The 18,059-nt window shown below is 43.3% G+C and overlaps 1 protein-coding gene across 2 annotated transcripts in view; it reads right to left on the bottom strand.

The window, feature by feature from the left end:
* Positions 1–18,059, bottom strand: part of DHX33 (DEAH-box helicase 33) — a 28,255-nt gene that overhangs the window by 6,243 nt on the left and 3,953 nt on the right. Inside the window, exons 3-12 of one of the 2 annotated variants that reach the window (XR_005069478.1) lie at positions 17,805–18,032; positions 17,433–17,603; positions 13,481–13,666; positions 12,662–12,773; positions 11,415–11,574; positions 11,158–11,246; positions 8,814–8,941; positions 8,214–8,417; positions 6,628–6,714; positions 2,426–3,399 (exon numbers count right to left, since the gene is read on the bottom strand). Coding sequence is in view for 1 of the 2 variants with exons in the window: in XM_037066266.1 (XP_036922161.1) it covers positions 3,091–3,399; positions 6,628–6,714; positions 8,214–8,417; positions 8,814–8,941; positions 11,158–11,246; positions 11,415–11,574; positions 12,662–12,773; positions 13,481–13,666; positions 17,433–17,603; positions 17,805–18,032 (1,674 nt within the window). In the remaining variant the exon portion in view is untranslated. Of the gene's footprint in view, positions 1–2,229; positions 3,400–6,627; positions 6,715–8,213; positions 8,418–8,813; positions 8,942–11,157; positions 11,247–11,414; positions 11,575–12,661; positions 12,774–13,480; positions 13,667–17,432; positions 17,604–17,804; positions 18,033–18,059 lie in introns of those variants that run through there. The other variant, XM_037066266.1, reaches the window with a different exon arrangement.

An 18,059-nucleotide genomic window follows, 5' to 3' on the forward strand; every position in this document is an offset into this window, starting at 1 on the left:
CCATCCTGGAATCTCTTTACCACCAGCAGAGGTGCAACATTAAGTAAGGGTTCTTAACAAGGACCAGGTGTCAGAAGGAGAGAACACTATAGTTCTTTCCCTGCAATGAAATCTGTTGCTCTGGCTTTCCCACACTCCAGGACCATAAGAAATAGAAAACCAACACCTGGGACATGAAATCTGCTTGGAGTGCATCTATTTACATGAAGCTGCTCATGGGAGCTAGTGACTCAACCAGGTATGGATTTCACAGAGAGGAAAAGAGGTGTCACACTATTAGAGACTTCACCAATTGAAAAAGAGTAGCTCAAGATTATATTGCCACATCATTGTGAAACATTTAACTTTCTTAAGAAAGTTTAAGTTTAAAATGTATTAAACTCCTTCAGCTCAATATGTGTGAACTCAGAATGGGTTTTGCAATCTGATTTAATCCCTGAGCAGCTATGCTAAAAATTAACTTTTTAAAAAGCCCAATAGAAAACTATTGTATTAAAACTACCAGAATGTTACAGTGATAAACATATTTCTATACAGAAACATTAAACATTAAAGCTAATTAGAACCTATTTACATTTACTTAAAAGCTATTTATCCCTTATTCCTGCTCAGAAAAATATGTATTTTCCAGAAACTCTTCAGGAACACAAGAAACATTGGACACAAGTTATTCTAAGTTTCACTTGCCCCAGAGAGAGATTTTGCTGAGGAACATGATAAATCACCCCATTCCCAATGTTTTACCAGCATGATGAAATTTGAATTAAAAATACAATATTTTCTTTTATCAAGTCAGACTGAACATCGTAGGCCTCTATTAAATAAATGAGAAAAGTATTCTTTAAAAACCATTCGAAAAACTTTTCAGAAAGTCAGTAACAGTAAAAACAAGTCAATCTGAGGAAGAACCAGCTAAAAGTCTAAGTATGCAATATGATAGGGCAGCGATCTTCAACCAGTGTGCCACAAGCATTTTCTTTTAGGATTTTATTTATTTTTAGAGAGAGGGAAAGAAAGGGAGAAAGAGAGGGACAGAAACATCAATGTGTGGTTGTGTCTGTGTGCTCCCCACTGGGGACCTGGCCTGGATCCTAGGCACGTGCCCCGACTGGGAATTGAACTGGTGACCCTTTGGTTCACAGGCCAACACTGAATCCACTGAACTACACTGTGCAAGACAAGAATTTTTAAAGCATGCAATACCTAACTATTTAGTCAGAACGCTGACCTCTTTTCCTTATGTTGTCAAATTTTAAAAAATATCAACAGCCAACAAAACAAAAAAAAATACCTATTTTTTGTCAGGTTAGCAAAAAATGTATTTTTTGGTGTACTGCAGAATTTTAGTAATTAGTTTATGTGTGCCATGAGATGAAAAAGGTTGAAAATAGCTGAGATAGGATATATAGGATCTGTCGAATCCTATTTGTCCTAAACATAAATATTTCTAATAGAATTAAATCACAAGTGCCCTGCACACCAGATAAAAGCTTGACTTCTCAGGGCCACAGCTAGTGCTGGAAAGCCTGGGCCAGACTTGGCAGACACAGACGTGGAGAGATGAGGCCTGGAATGGGGAGCTTCCGCGGGCTAGTCCAGAAGTACAGGTCACTGGATCCAGAGCAAAGAAACTGCCCGCTGTTTCTGAAGGATCTCTCAGTTTGGCCCTTTGCAGATAAACTGTATGATTCACTTTGTTAAATAACGACCAAAATACTACACATGCGTTTAGACCAATTAAGCACATTAAAAGGGCTAAATCTTGGCTGCTTCTAGGACAAGACATTCATTTACCTTTGTTAAGTAAATATCTAAGGTGAACCTTTGGTGTCTTTTTCCCTTCTCAAAAAAAAGGGGGGGAATACGAAGAGGTTGAGAAGACCCTCTAATTCCCTTTGAGAAATGTAGAAACTAAGGGTTAGAGAGTGATGATTGGTCGAGTTAGGAAGTAACAAAGCCATATTGTCTTCAAAGAAGGAAAAAGATAAAGACAATAAATAAGATGCTGGAATATAAACACCAGATGTGGTGGACAGGATGAGTCAATACTGTCTGGTTCTTGTGGACCTTCTGTCTGCCTGCCCCCCCACCCCCACTAGCCCTCTGACCAGGGACCCTGCCAGAAGAGAAATGGCTGAGATGTAGCATGGGGTCATTCCTCACACTCACATACTTATGTGGATCCAGTTCCAGAGAAAAATATCAACTGAGTATTCTGGAGTATCCTGGAGTATCCTGAGTATCTTTGGAGCTACTGCCTTCCAAGGTCAATTGCCCATGTTTATACTTGACATGATTCAGAAGATAGAAATCAACCTCCACCCAGGAAACCTCCACATCTCCTGAAAGGACAGGTGAGGACACCTGCCACAGAAGCACCAAGATGGAAGATGCACAGCTCAGCAGCCCACGACTGCTCCTTTACTGCTTGGAGGCAGCAGGAGTCCACTCCCTGAGGAGGAGGTTCTGCGGGGGCGGCCAGGCTACCAGGTAAGGACAACAGTACCTCCCTCCTGAAACTTCTACAGATGTCAATTTCTTAGGTTTTTCTATTAAAAAACTTAGACAAACATTAAAATGGATCCAAGGACAAACCTGAGCTCTGCGACCTCCTATTCTAGAAAGTCCCCCTTAGCCTTGAGAACATGGGGGATTTTGTTGTGCTCAATTCACGTCATGTAAAGGGCGGCAACGCCAAGCCGACATTTTGTGTGTCCACCATGGGCTGCACAGCTCTGGGTACTTCCATTTTCTCTAAACCTCACGACCCCAACCCTGCAAGTTTTATTAGTTTCCCCATTTGGCACATGAGGAAACTGAGGCTCAGAAGTTAACTACATCACCCAAAGTCACCTAAGCAAGAACCAAAAGCATAATTTTGATGTCTCAAAGGTATAAATAGTGATGCATGCCTACATGGTTCAGTCTAAGGAATTTAAAGAAAGACACTTGCGAGCTCCAGGATGTCAGACATGTTCCGCTACATTAAAACCTGCTGCCTCACTAGGCACCAGGTGGGAAGTCTGCTGTGAGGATGGCTGTGGTCCCAGCTCCCAGGCCCCAGCAGTTCAGGCAGCACCCTGGGGTGGCTCAGTTTCTGGTGCTTCTCAGCTTCCTCCGGAAGTACTCTGGGGCGGCCTCATACAACCACTCGGCGTCCACCACGCAGAGGTCTCGCATGTAGCACTTGTTAGTGTGGAGCAGCTCAGTGTACACGACGCAGGCAGGCTTGCAGTGGAAGAGGACGGATGAGGGGTGGATGGCCACTGGCTGGTGAGTGTCTGTGGTGGCATAGGTACCGTCTGGCTGAAGCTCAGCAGTGCTCATGAAGAGGCTATGAGCCAGGCAGCGGCGGACATTCTCCATGTCCCCTCGGGATGACATGATCGGCATTGACATCTGCTTCAGGAGAAAGTGAGAATTGGAAAAGACCCCATACATAAATGCTGCTCAGCACTGCACAGTATTTGAAGCAACTGCACCTACAAAGCCCACACTACAAGCCTAACAAAGTGGGTGTTGCCGGTCAGGGCTTGTTTTCTCACATGCCTTGGAGATCGAGAGACCAGCATGGGCAGGGGAAGAGGCGCAGTTGAAGGAGGGCGGACTGAAAACGGAGAAACCACAGCCTGGGCAAGTTGGGACCAGGAGGGAGATGAGCACAGAAGGTTCCCAACCACAGACAGGTTGGGCGACCCAGCACCCACCCCCTCATGGTAGTATCTGCCAGGACATTCCCGGAAGGAAAGGCCTTTCCCTCTGACTTTGACTACTTCATCATCTCCTCCGATCCGTCTCACACAGTGCTGCCCAATAACCTTCCTATAGCACAACTCCAGTCATTTCTCACCCGCTGAAAAGCCTTCACTGTTTCTACTGCTCCTGGCAAAGCAATCCGAGTTTCCAATGAATAAACACATTTTCCAGTGAATAAACACATTAAAAATACGTTACACATTAAACGTATTCTTAAAAATTTTTATTTATTCCAAAAGCCTTCACTGTTTCTACTCCTCCTGGCAAAGCAATCCGAGCTTCCAGTGAAGCTGTGAATGAGCCCTCTGAGTGGCCCGGGTCCTCCAAACTCAACTGCCTTCTCTCTCCAAGGCCCGTTCCATGACGGTGCCTTCACATGTGCACTGCCAGGGGATAAACCACCCCCTGGCTCCACAGTGGAAGTGTCAGCCCTCAGTCTCCTGGCCCTACTACCCCCGCTAAGCAGGTCATGTCATCTTATACTCCAGGCTACGGATGAACCAGCCAGTGGTATACACTTGCCTGACGCACATAGGCCAGTTTCTCACTTCTAGGCATTTGGGGTCTGAGTGTGGGAAATCCGAGCAATCCCTCTTAGTGTCTTGAGTGGGAGGCTAGGGAAAGCAGCCTTACTTTGTGTGCTAAGGCAGTGGTGAGAAGCGAGAAGGAAGCATGCAGAAAGCAGCCAAAACAAGAGGCCAGGCAGGCCCAGAGAAAGCTGCCTTTGCTCCTGCTGTCCTCTTCTGGTTCTCATTCCACTCCCTGTGGGGCTGGACTATTTCTTGCCTGTAGGTTCCCAGAGATGCACCCCCCCCACCCCACACACTCCTTTTCCCTTTTAAGGTGGTTCAGGGTGTTTTGTTCTTTGCAATCAGCTGATTCTGGCCTGAGGAGGACACTAACTCCTCATCTGTCAGTAGCTCAGTATCACCACCTCCAGGAAGCCCAGGGCCCTACAGCTAACTAGTGTCTCCTTGCTGGCTGTACCACTCACTGGCTGGGTGATTTGGGGCAACTTACTTAACTTCCTTAGGCTCTACTTTTACCATCACTGGTAAAATGGGAATAGTAACAGAGTCAACCTCATAGGGAGGAAATGAGGATTAAAAATATGGCTGTCATGTGAACAGTGTTTAGAATGGTGGGTCTGTAAGCCTGCAGGACCTTGACCAGTACCTGGCATGTAGAGGCCTGGTCAGCCACTGAAGCTTCTAAAGTCAGAAGTAACTGAGAAGCACCATTTCTACGGTCATTAATAAACTGAGAAAACGGACTAAGCTGAGATGATCTGGCAGGAAAACTGTTTGAATGCAAGACGGGTTTGGGAAATGTGTCAAATCAGAACACATCAGGCTACTATGAAAAGAAATAGCTTTAGTGTTAACAACAGGCCACTGGCATCAGACACAGGCTGGGTACAGGCAACAACTCTCCTAGCAACGTGCAGAGAGTCTGCACTGCAGGGCTGTCTCAGAAGAGGCCTGACACCCACACACATTCACCAGAGTTGTTCTGACAGCAGACAGTGGGCACTTCCATGCTCAGCAACAGGAGATGCTGACATAAGCTCCCTTCCACCTCCGAGGTAAAATGTCGAGTGTCAGGCAATCATGCCCTCTAAGAGGGAAAGTAAGCTAACTGAAAACTTTCTGGCTGATGATTTGGCAATAACTATCAAGACCTAAATTCACCACCCATGAATTCACCATTCATTCTGTGCGTACCAGGCCACACACATATACTGTGTAGGAGGCTGGGCATTACGACAGAACCTAAACCGCCACCATTAGGGGCCTGGTTAAGTAAAATGTAATAGATACAATGAAATGCTATGAGGTCACTAAAAAGAAGGAGATACACACATATAAACTGTGAAAGAAAGCCCAGACCCATTCAGTATTCAAGAAGTCTACAAAGTGGGAAAAGTGAGCTACAAACAAAATGTGTATCGTATTTTTAAAAATTTTTATTTATTGATTTTAGAGAGAGAGAGAAACACTGATGTGTCGTTCCACTTATTCATTGGTTGATTTTTATATGTGCCCTGACCAGGGATTGAACCTGCAACCTTGGTGCATCAGGACAACACTCTAACCAACTGAGCTACCTGACCTGGGCTCATATTTATTTCCTGAAGAAAATTTTATATATGTATCCATGTGTATGTACACACATACACAGGAAAAAATCCTAGAAGGATTTATACCAGACTGTTAATAAAGATTTATCTTTTGAGGGGCAGTATTAAGGGAAAATGAAATTTTCTACATTATATATCACTCTTTTCTGCATGGTATCAATTTATAATAATTATGCACTACTTATGTAACCTGAAAATAATAAACATAGTCCTACTTAAAAAAAAATCTTAGGACAAGCCCTGGCTGGTGTAGCTTAGTGGACTGAGCACGGGCCTGTGAAGCAAAGGGTCACCAGTTCAATTCCCAGTCAGGGCATGTGCCTGGGCTGTAGGCCAGGTCCCCAGTAGGGGGCACATGAGAGGCAACCACACACTGATGTTTCTCTCCTTCCTTTCTTCTCTCTCTAAAAATAAAAATCTTAAAAAAAGAAAGAAAATCTTAGGACAAGTTCTCATTAACATTGTAAAATATTTTTAAAGTTTACAGAAACTGGATATAAATTATATATAATGTAACTAAGTATGTAAAAAACATTTAAAAGCAGGACTATAAGGAAACAGACCAAAATGGTGAGGCAGAATTGTGTGTAACTTTTACTTTCTTCGTTACTTTTAAATTTTCTTGCAACAAGAGTTTGTTTTGTAATCACTATTATAAACAATTAAATTTTTTTCACCTAGAGAAAAGTGACAGCTTAGTCCCCCAAAGAAGGACTAGAAAAAAAGAATACCTTTAAGCAGATATCCCTCAGCTGTGCTCTGACTTCAGCTACTAGCATCATATTCTTGCTATTGATAAAATTCTCTTTGCACCAGTCCTGAATAGGAGAAAAAGAGATCACAATCCTGTCATTTCTATAGTGAAAATAACATAATTTTTAGAACATAGCTGAATTTAGAGAGAAAACTTCAGTTGTCACAAATACAGAAAAATATCTTTAACAAAAAGCATAAATCATAAGGAAAAATATCAATAACTCAAATAAAAATAAAACTGAATTTTTTCTTATGTCAAGTCGCCATGAAAATGCTATAGACTAATAGGTTTGCATCATTCTATCTAATAAAGGTATTATACCAGAATATATTAAAAAATAAGTCTCCTACAGATCGGTAAGAAAAACACCATTAATCCAGTAGAAAATGGACAAAGGCAATGAACAGACAACTCACAGAAGATTTACTAGAAATAGCCAGTAACCAATGCACCTATATAAGGATACTCAGTCTCTTGAGGAATCAAGGCAAAGTAACTTAAACAGTTGAGATACTATTTCACACCTACTGGACAAAATTTGTCATTTCAACTAAGCGTTGGAGATGGATGTGGAAATGGAAACTTTTTTTTTAAGATTTTATTTATTTATCTTTAGAGGGGAAGGGAAGGAGAGAGAGAGAATATCAATGTATGGTTGCCTCTCGTGGGTCCCCTGCTGGGAACTGGCCTGCAACCCAGGCATGTGCCCTGACTGGGAATCGAACTGCGATTGTGTGGTTCGCAGGCCCACGCTCAAGTCACTGAGCTACACCAGCCAGGGCTGGAAACTCTTATACATCACTATGGGAAGTATAGAGGTGCTGACAATTTTGGGGAGCTACACGCTAGCCTGGTAAAGCTGGATGCAGCTACCCAAGACCAGCAGGCTCTCTTCTGAGTGTCGGTCCCTGAGAAATGCTCCCCCTTGTGTGCAAGGAGACCTGCATAGGTGTTCACTGTAGTGGTGGAAGTGCAAACAGGCTGCCACAGGGCAGCTGAAGAAAACAGCTGCAGTATCCAATGAAGTGAAAGGATGCTCTCTAGCCCACGGGAACACACTTCCACATCCGGACAGTGGTTCCACAGGGAGAGACAAATAGAGCAAAATGCTCACAACTGCTAAAAGTGGATGGTGGTTTTTTTCTTTAATTAACTGCATTAAAATGCAAAGTTAAAGCACATACACTAGGGCACAGTTACTGACTATACTGATAAATGAAACAATATATTGCCATTTTCCATCTGGGTCCAAAGAACTGAATTGTCATACAAGCAAAAAAAATCACGACAAAGACAGGGGCAGGTGGGAAAAACCCATTTTGTAGCTAAGAGACTGGTCACTAAGTACTGAACTAACTTGCCCACATTAAGTACAAGTTAAACACAAGTAGAGTGAAAGGCAGGAATCACTTTTCTCCCTGGTACTGTCTCTGTACGCAGATGTCTCTGAGATGACATCTGACACTCTTTTTGTGGCTATTTAGATGATTCAGCCAAAAAGGAAGGTCCATATGCCTGAAAAGAGGTATCACTTGAGAAAAGGAATGGCACAAGGCTCACCTTATTTCCGCCTATGTTTTTGAAGGTCCGGTAGATATTGAGCAGGGTAATATGGTCGCCCTCGCTGGATATGAACTTCTTCCGAACGCTCTGCACCTCATCCCGCCGGGAGGGGGGGTTGTAGAGAACACTGTCCACAGACAGCAGGGAGACAATGGTCAGTATCTCCTCCGTACAATGGAATTTGGGGGACAGGAGGATGGTCTGCAAATCAAAATTATAAACCACATTAACCAAAATTCTTCCTAGCTTCTGAACACAGTATTTCTGTATATTGCATTTGCAGCTTCCTTTCTAAGGTGTTAAAGGGCAGATGTTTCTAAAACCATGACTGTGCATTAATGTTACTTGGCTTTTTTTGATTGTTTGTAAAACAATCACCTTTCCTGCAGGATTCCCAGTTCCTTGTGGGTAGCTCATGATTTAATATGAGTTCTAATCCCACACAGAACATAAATCAGTGTCAGAAACAAAGCCAGAGTGGATAATTATGTAGGAGAATAGTGAAGATGAATCTAGAAGCACTGGGTTTCGAAGTCTACTTTGGGATGGCTAACCTGTAACGTACAGAAAGGGGACTGAAGAGAGGGTATCATTTACTTTGGCAAATTTGGGTTCTAAAGGAAATGCTGCCATCTTTCTTCCAATTGGAGTCAGGGTAAGCTGGTCGTCCTTACGTTCAAGAGCACCCAACAGGTCCAGTTGGGCAATGGCCGCCTGAACATGATCTGAAGAAAAAGAGTCATAAAAAGGAGTCAAAAATCAAAGAAAGAAGTTGCAACTAGTTCAGTGCTTCTGGGAGCTTCTGATAACTTGACAACTCATCAAAACACAGCAAAGATCACAATGACCACTAACCCCAACATACTTTCAAAGCTGTTAATGACACATCACTGTCTTCAATTCCCTTTTGAAAGAATGGTCAGTAATTTGGCAATATGTATGTAAATTTCAAACCCAGCAATGTCTCACTTAAGAATTGCACCCACAAAATTTTTAAAAAAATAAATAGAAAAGAATTCACCCACAGATGAACTCATACAAAAGACAAAGACCTATATCTCCAGAAACACACTCACAGCCATGGACACACCGGGGACCCCTGGCTAGTCATTCTTTTATGCTTTCTGAATTTAGAACCATGTAAGTACATCAGGTGTATTGATGTACCTTCCTTCACCTATCAAGGAATAAAAAAGTACTCCTAAGATGTCACAACTGTATACATACTGAGAGGAAACAACCTGAGAAGTATATTAGTTGCAAAGAGCAATGTGCAAATGTCTCAGTCAACAGGAAAATAGCAAAGCACATTTTGCTTTACTCATGGAGCAGCATTCAGTGGTGAAAACACACCAACACAAGTAAACCTTACAAAGCAGAATGAATGAAAACGGACAGTTACTGAAGAATGACACCTAAACACGCAAATGAAAACAACACGTTGTTCAGGGATACACATCCAAAGAGTTACACAGTATATAAAAGCAAGAGAACTACAAAGGCAGAGTGGGAGGGTGGTTACCTTGAGGGAGTGGGAAGGAAGCACTGTGGCAGGGAGGAGTCCAGGCCGCTGTGAGGGGCACACAAGTGTTGGTTTTACTGTTCCCTCTACCTTACATGTGTGTTCTTCCCTTGTGTGCAGGAATTTAGCAATGAAAAAAAATACAGTATTTTTCTTTTTTGCTTTCTCTTTTTATTATATCTATGCGAGAGGATGGATGCTAACTAAACTTGTAAGAGGTAATTATTTCATACTCTGTGTAACGCCAATTACTATGCAAGTTACCTTAACCTATCCAGTGATGTACCATATTTTTTGGACTGAAAGATGCTTCCCCTTCCTCCCAACCCAAATTTGGGAGGAATAATGGTTGTTAATGCTGCTGTTGAGTTTTGTTTACATTTATATTAGTGAATGTTATGTTATTTATGTGACTAAATATTTTACATTTTTTGCTTCAAAAACTTTTTTTCTATTTTCCTCTAAAACCTAGGTGCATCTTATGGTCCGAAAAATACAGTATGTCATTATATCTCAAAGAAACTGGAAAAAATAGGTGTAGAACAGTGCACAGCATGTATTGCTGTTAGCATTGTAAAATTATATATACTTGCATATGTATATTTTCTCTAGAAGGCAACTAGAACATGGTCATGAGGTTATTTTAGGGATAGGAAACTAAGAACCTGAAGATCAGGGGTGGGACTCTCATTTACTCATCAATGTTTACTTTAAAAGAAAATTGAGCCCTAGCCAGTGTGGCTCAGTGGATTGAGTGCTGGTCTGTGAACCAAAGGGTTGTTGGTTCAATCCCCAGTCAGGGCACATGCCTGGGTTGTGGGCCAGGTCCCCAGCTGTAGGTACATGAGGGGCAACCCCACACTGATGTTTCTCTCCCTCTTTTTCCCTCCCTTCCCCTCTCTCTAAAAATAAAGACAGAAAGAAAAAAAGAGAAAATTGAATTTCTTCATTTAATAAGGAGAAAGGAAAAGAAGAAAAGGAAAATCACGTGTTGAAGAGATGTCAAATGCTGAGCTACCGTCATTGGAAAGATCCCAATTCCTTCTTCCTTATGGAGAGATCAGTGCAGGAGAGGAACTGATCAAACTCTAGTCAAAAGCAAAGAAACTTGACCTTTTCAGTCCTTTTGCTGGCAGATGTACAATCTCTGCATAACCCTTGGACCCTTTCAACTACTTTCCAAGGCTCCCTGTGGTCCAGGAACCAACTGGGAGTCCCTCTAGGAAGCCACTGTTTCTGGCCTAGAAAGGTGCCGATGGCTCCGAATCTGTCCTTCCATGATTCTGAGACACTTCTCTGGCAGTTGGTGTTGTTCTCCACCAGATTAAACCAAAGGAGACCTCTAAAATGCTTTTGAGAGTCCATTTGCTGTCGTTTGCCTACTTGTACACTGTCCACTCCACTGAAGAGTCCACTCACCGGGAGATGGTTTGGACATGAAGTCAAAGGTGAGCACGTTGGGGACTTTCATCGCCAGCAGCTGCAGCATCACGCTCGCCAGGTTACACCTATGAAGAGTGAGGGACGTGTGCTGTTCACTTGCCTTGGTCCTCCAGCCAGTGGGTCAGAGCCATCCACTGAGGAGTGTTAGAACTGCAACTCTGGGAAGACCTCAGCAAACAGGAAAGGGAGATGGGGGGACAGACGACAGGGGCGCGGGGGCACCTTGGGCCCACCTTTGGATCTCCGGCACGGTCATCTTCTCAAACTTTTCAAACTCATCCTCTGTGTACAGCCGGTAACAGATGCCACTGTCCTCTCTGCCAGCGCGCCCTGTGCGTTGCCAGGCCTGGGTCTTTGACACCCGCTGCACAGCTAACACTTCCAGGCCACTGTCTGGAGGGAGAAGGGCCCATATCAGTGCCTCACTCATCATATAGAAACTGTTTCCACAGTGTGGACAAAATGAAGCATTCCTTAGAACACCAGTGATCCTCTCTGTAATACACGAGTCACGAAAACCTCAAGGCTAAACCGGAAAGCACAAAACCAGACTGTTTTGCAGCGAACTGAGACCTTGTAGCGGACAATGTGTGAAATCTGTTATTAAAACATCAGAGAAACTTTAGGCTTGTAGCAGGGGCCAGGAGAGCAAATTTCAGAGCTCTTACTTAGAACACAGGGTGACAACCACCCCAGCTGGCCCAGGACTTGGGACTTTCAGTGGTAAAACCAGCACATTCTCTGGCAAAGCAGGATGGCTGTCACCCTATCCATCAATGGCTCAGAAATGAAGGCTCCAGTCGCCGTACACTGTATCCTCCCTTCCACCTCTGCCACAGAGGAGAGACAGTTTGATGTTGTTATTCCTAGGAGTAAAGGAGACAAGTTTTCTGCATAAAGGTGTACTCTGTTCCAGGCACCAGAGAGCCAGGCCCTTTCAAATGTTCTAAGGGTAGTGCATTTCAATTATAATATATGGGAGTGATAATTTCAGCTGTCTTGATTCCTCTGCAGAATAAAGCAAGGCACAAAACAGACATGAAGAACAATGATGGAAGCAAGTGTCCCCCTGAACATTCTCAGACAACAGCTAGTGCCCCACCCAGCCTCGGGAATCCGGGGTAACCTGGAGCTCGACCCGGCCACGCTCAAACACGATGTCTGATGAGAGCCTTTGATGTGAGACTGGCTGCCACCATTCTCCCCCAACTGCTGACAGGGTTTCAGACCTTGCTCCTGAGCCTCTGTGCTCCCACGGTTGTTAAACCTCACCTTCTCTTTCTACCCTGACTTCCTGTCTCACATTCCTGCCTCAGATCTCCTTCCTGGACCTGCTTCTGGACAGTCTCATTTTTGGTGCCTGCCACCCAAATCTCAGTCATAAACATGAAATGCCCATTGTGGAGAAGGTGGGGACTTCAGGAAACTCCATGGCTGCTCACGACACACAGAAGAGACATCATGAGCTACAAATTCTCACCAGGGTTATACTTCTTTGCTTTAACCATGCCCGTGTCAACTACATATTTTATTCCTGTAATAGTTATGGAGGTTTCAGCGATGTTGGTTGAAATGATCACTTTGCGATAGCCCTAAAAGGAGGAAGAAAACCAAAAAGCCGTATGACACACCTATGATTCAGAAGTTTTAAAACATATTCCTCACCATTAATTTCCATAATTGACTCATGATCAAGAAAAGATGGCTCTGTTATTAATGACAGTTACTAATACTGATGGTCATTAAACTGGGTGGGAGAGAGGGGCTGTTCTTGTCTTAAAAGCTCATTTTGAGGCGATGAGATGCAGCGGGACAGGCACAAGATTCAAACGCAGGTAGATGTGGGTGGGACCAGGTACTTACTGTGTGCCCTTTGAATAACTGTCACTTCACTTGCCTGGGCCTCAGTGTTTACAAAATGGGGTCATAACCTACCTTGCCACTTCTTGAGAAGATGAGAGACAGTGTGTGCGAAATGTCGGCACAGGGCCTGGCACAGTACGGGCCCCCAGTAAACGCCATCATGGACACATGCAGCTTGTTATGCTGGACCTTACAAGAGTCACCCATTTGCCTTTTAGCTTTTGTCTGTGTATCCTCTTTCACCTCGACAACTGTTTCCCTGTTCCTAACACAAGCAAGCTGCATCTGTAGCTACATATTATATTCCTGCAGCTTTTCAGCTATGTATCTGGTGCCTGAGCACCCCGTCCCATACAGTCCATATCTGGAGTCTGGTGACGGGCACACCCACAGGCCTCCAAGGGAGAAGGCCGGGCAGAGGAGGTGGTGCACTCACCTTTGGGGCCCCTTGGAAGACACGGAGCTGCTGAGCATAGGGCAGGGAGGCATACAAGGGAAGGACCAGCATGGAGGGGCAGCCATCTGGGAGGTGCTTTGCAATGTCTCGGCAGGTTTTGCTCATTGCTTCAATTTCCTCCTGACCAGTGAGGAACACCAGGATGTCTTGAGAAGAAGGGGCTTCCTATAGAAAAGTTAAAGTGGAATTAATACTGTAAATGGAAGAACGGCCAAGTATTAACACACTCATTCACCTAATCTTTCTTTGAAATTTGTTCAGAAGTATTTGTAAAGTGCTTGTTTTGTTTTGTATTTGTTTTGATGACAAAACAATTAAAATATTTAATAAGAATGAGTACATGTATATATGTAAATATATGAATATATTTCTAGCCCAGTAGCAACAGGAAAAATCTTCAGAGGTACACACAGACAGGATATAATCTAAAACAGTCTCGAAACATCATCGGTGGGAGAACTCATCAAAGCCATCATTCATGAAAAAGCCTCACCTCAAGTTGGCTTTTGGAAGTAAGTTAAACAAGGCAGACTGACCTTCTTCAAATACTATCAAGATGACAATAAAGGTATGAGCCCAGAAAGATAAGGATAACAGAATAGGATAGAAGTTTCAACCTATTTCTCAAAGGTTGAAGAAAGGTGGAGGGCGCGAACAACTTGGCTGGGCAGGGGGATTCCAACCTGGGTGCCGGCTAATGGGAATAGTGATGAGAGGCATACCAATTTCCCAGAGAAGCCAGAGAGGCTCAGGACTTGGGTGCAATGCAGAGGTGGGTTGTGGGGGGTGACTCTCCAGGGACTGGCTCAAAGTCTGAGTATAGTGTGGTTAAAGCTCCTAGGCCCACTCTCGACCCGATGCAGCCAGGAGGCAGGGAAGACACAGGGTACAGTGATGGGATTCAACACAGGAGGGTGGCAAAGGGAAGAGCCAGGATGACAACTACACAGCAGCCCAGGAGAACAAGCTATTCTGAGCAGAAAAGCAGCATAAAGGACTCTGGGAAAAGCAAAATAGGTTTGAACACATAAGAAATATTCGTGATTGGCATATGACAGACTTTGGAACACTTGGGGCAAAATTAGCCGTACATACATAGGAAACATACAACTGTGTGTACCAGGATGAGATGGTGCACTGCTAGCAATGTAGGGACATAATATTGTAAACACTGATACTTGGTTTAAAACACATTGTGATATAATCATGTTGACAGGATGAAAGAGAGATGTAAGAGGTAGAGGGGGAGTATTTCTGAATCCTTATCTACCATGGTAAGGAATTAACACACAATGCCTAATATCAATATCAACAGCTTATTTTAGAAAAACTAAGGTAATATCCAGGGGAAATAGCTAAAAAATTGAAAGTGGTTACTCCAAAGAGCAGGATCTGGGATGAGGAAGTAAAAGTAACTCCTGGGTTTTTTTTAATGAGCCTTTTGGAATTAACTACTTAACTCTGGAAGCTTCAAACTGGCGTATGCATTGCTTAGGTTAAAATAAAAATGAATTTTAGCTCCAGCTGGTGTGGCTTAGTGGATTGAATGCTGGCCTGAGAACCAAAGGGTTTCCAGTTTGACTCCCAGTCCAGGGCACATGCCTGGGCTGCGGGCCAGGTCCCCAATAGGGGGTGCACAAGAGGCAACCACACATTGATGTTTCTCACCCTCTCTTTCTCCCTCCCTTCCCCCCTCTCTAAAAATAAATAGATGGATAGATAAATAAATAAAATTAATTTTAACAAGTTTGCTCTAGATTTTTTAGAAAGCTAAAGGGAAGGTAAAAAACAATTTTATACAAATTAAAAACTGAGGTGATTTACTCACTCAAATTTTAAGTAAATGTTTAATAAAATGGAAAGAGATTTTAAAATATTTCTGTAATGTGGATTTTTTAAAAATATATTTTATTGATTATACCATTACAGTTGTTCTATTCCCCCCCTTCATTTCCCTCCACCCACACACTCCCTCCCCCACCATTCTCCCCCTCATAGTTTATAACCACGTGTCTCAATTTTAGATTCTATATTTCCCCCACTATTCTTGCCCTCCCCCCTATCTATTTTCTACCTACCATCTATGCTATTTTCTGTGCCATCTTCCCCCTTCTCCCCCTCCCACCCCCGTTTCTAACCCTCCATGTGTTCTTCATTTCTATGGTTCCATTCCTGATCTAGCTGTCCTCTTGGTTTGCTTTTGTTTTAGGTGTGGTTGTTAATAACTGTGTGTTTGCTGTCCTTTCACTGTTAATATTGTTCATCATCACTTTCTTAGATAAGTCCCTTTAGCATTTCATATAATAAGGGCTTGGTGATGATGAACTCCTTGAACTTGACCTTATCTGAGAAGCACTTTATCTGTCCTTCCATTCTAAATGAAAGTTTTGCTGGATAAAGCAATCTTGGCTGTAGGTCTTTGGATTTCATGACTTGGAATACTTCTTTCCAGCCCCTTCTTGCCTGTAAGGTCTCTTTTGAGAAATCCGCTGACAGTCTGATGGGTACTCCTTTGTAGGTGACTGTCCCCTTATCCCTTGCTGCTTCTAGGATTCTCTCCTTCATTTTGGTCTTGGCTAATGTAATTATGATGTGCCTTGGTGTGTTCCTTCTTGGGTCCAACTTCTTTGGGACTCTCTGAGCTTCCTGGATTTCCTGGAAGTCTATTTCCTTTGCCAGACTGGGGAAGTTCTCCTTTATTATTTGTTCAAATACGTTTTCCACTCGTGGCTGTTTCTTTCCCCCTTCTGGTACCCCTATAATTCGGATGTTGGAACGTTTAAAGATGTCCTGGAGGTTCCTAAGCCTCTCCTCATTTTTTTGAATTCTCATTTCTTCATTCCTTTCTGGTGGGATGTTTTGTTCTTCCTTCTGGTCCATTCCATTGATTTGAGTCCCAGTTTCCTTTCCATCACTATTGGTTTCCTGGACATCTCCCTTCATTTCAATTAGTTTAGCCTTCATATGTTCCTCTAATTTGTGACTGTACTCCACCAATTCTGTGAGCATCCTGATAAATAGTGTCTTAAATTGGGCTTCTGAGAGGCTGGCAATCTGTTGGTCGCTTAGAGTTATTGGTTCTGGGACTCTGAGTTCTTCTTGTGCCATCTTTTGGGCTGTTCATGCCATCCTTGTTGAATGGTTCGAGCTGTCGGACTTCAGTATAATTCCGTTTTCTGGTCTCTGGGTGTGTCTTAGTTCTCTAAAACTTTTGTTGTATTGAAACTTGGTTGTGGGAGAAGGCACAGTGTTTCCACCTATGCCTCCATCTTGGCAGAAGTCCTGGATTTTTTTCTTTTTAAAGAAAGTTCTAAATTGGAAACCATTATTAAGTCAACACAAACTTTTTTTAAGGTTTATTTTTTGGAGAGAAGGAAGGGAGAGAAACATTGACGTGTGAGAAAATCATCGACTGACTGCCTTTCACACAACCCCAACCAGGGACTGGGCTCTCAACCCAGGCATGTGCCCTGACCAGGAATTGAACCAATGACGTTTCAGTTCGTAGGCTGGCACTCAACCCACTGAGCCACACCAGCCAGGGCCTAACTCATTTTTTTAATATGAGGTAAAAAATACCAGAAAACCTCACATGTAGCAAAGGAGGCAGTATTTTATAAAACTAACTTCAGTGTCCTGGGTGGTTCATACTGGGGGTTACGATAAAAAAAGTTTGTAAGCCACTGTTCTCACATGCAGAAGTTTTCTAGCTTAGCTAAGGAAAGGTGCCGGTCAGAGCTGGATTATTTTTAGAGAAAATAAAAGAAACTGAAAAAAGGATAAAAACCTGGACATGGAAAAGGAATTCCTGACTCATCTTAATGGCACGGCTCATTAAGCTGTTTCATTCAGTAGCTTTTCTTTCCAGGGCTGAATACTCTAACTATAAAGTAAAACAGACCTTTTCAGGAATCAGCACCCTATCCCATACCTGGTGAATCTGGAAAACTGAGACAAGTGCGGCGTGCAGGTAATCTGGCTGAGGTTGTTTGGTGTAAAAAATTTGGATTGGATGCTGCCGACCCTCCAGGTAGAGGACAGGGGCTCCATTGAAGTACTGAGAGAACAGGTCCACATCCATTGTAGCTGACATCACAATCACCTAGGTACGAGAAGGAAGATGAACGTGGGAAACGAACTCTGAGACAGCCATTCTCTGTCCCTCCCAAGATCTGAAAGCAGGTGAAGAAACCTGTGCCACTCCCATTATGGTTAACTCTGTCCATGACTCTGAAGCAGAAGGGGTGAGAGAACACGCTTAGGAAGAAATGCAGGCCCCCTTCCTTGCACGTGCTACACCTACTTTGAGTGGCAGTTTCCCCAGCTCCTTTCGTCTCTTCTGTGCAGCTTTCACCACTCCAAAGAGCACATCTGTGTGGATAGTCCGTTCGTGGGCTTCATCCAAAATGACACAGCTGTACTTTCGAAGCAGGGAGTCTGAAATTGCTTCTCGCAGAAGCATGCCATCTGTCAGGAACTTGATCCTGGTGTCTTCTGAGGTGGCATCATCAAATCGCACTGTATAGCCAACCTGTGTGGAGAAATTATTCATTCATCA

This window comes from Sturnira hondurensis, unplaced genomic scaffold (assembly GCF_014824575.4).
Source record: "Sturnira hondurensis isolate 20B ecotype Veracruz unplaced genomic scaffold, ASM1482457v3 Scaffold0016587, whole genome shotgun sequence".
In the NCBI taxonomy this organism is placed as follows: domain Eukaryota; kingdom Metazoa; phylum Chordata; class Mammalia; order Chiroptera; family Phyllostomidae; genus Sturnira; species Sturnira hondurensis.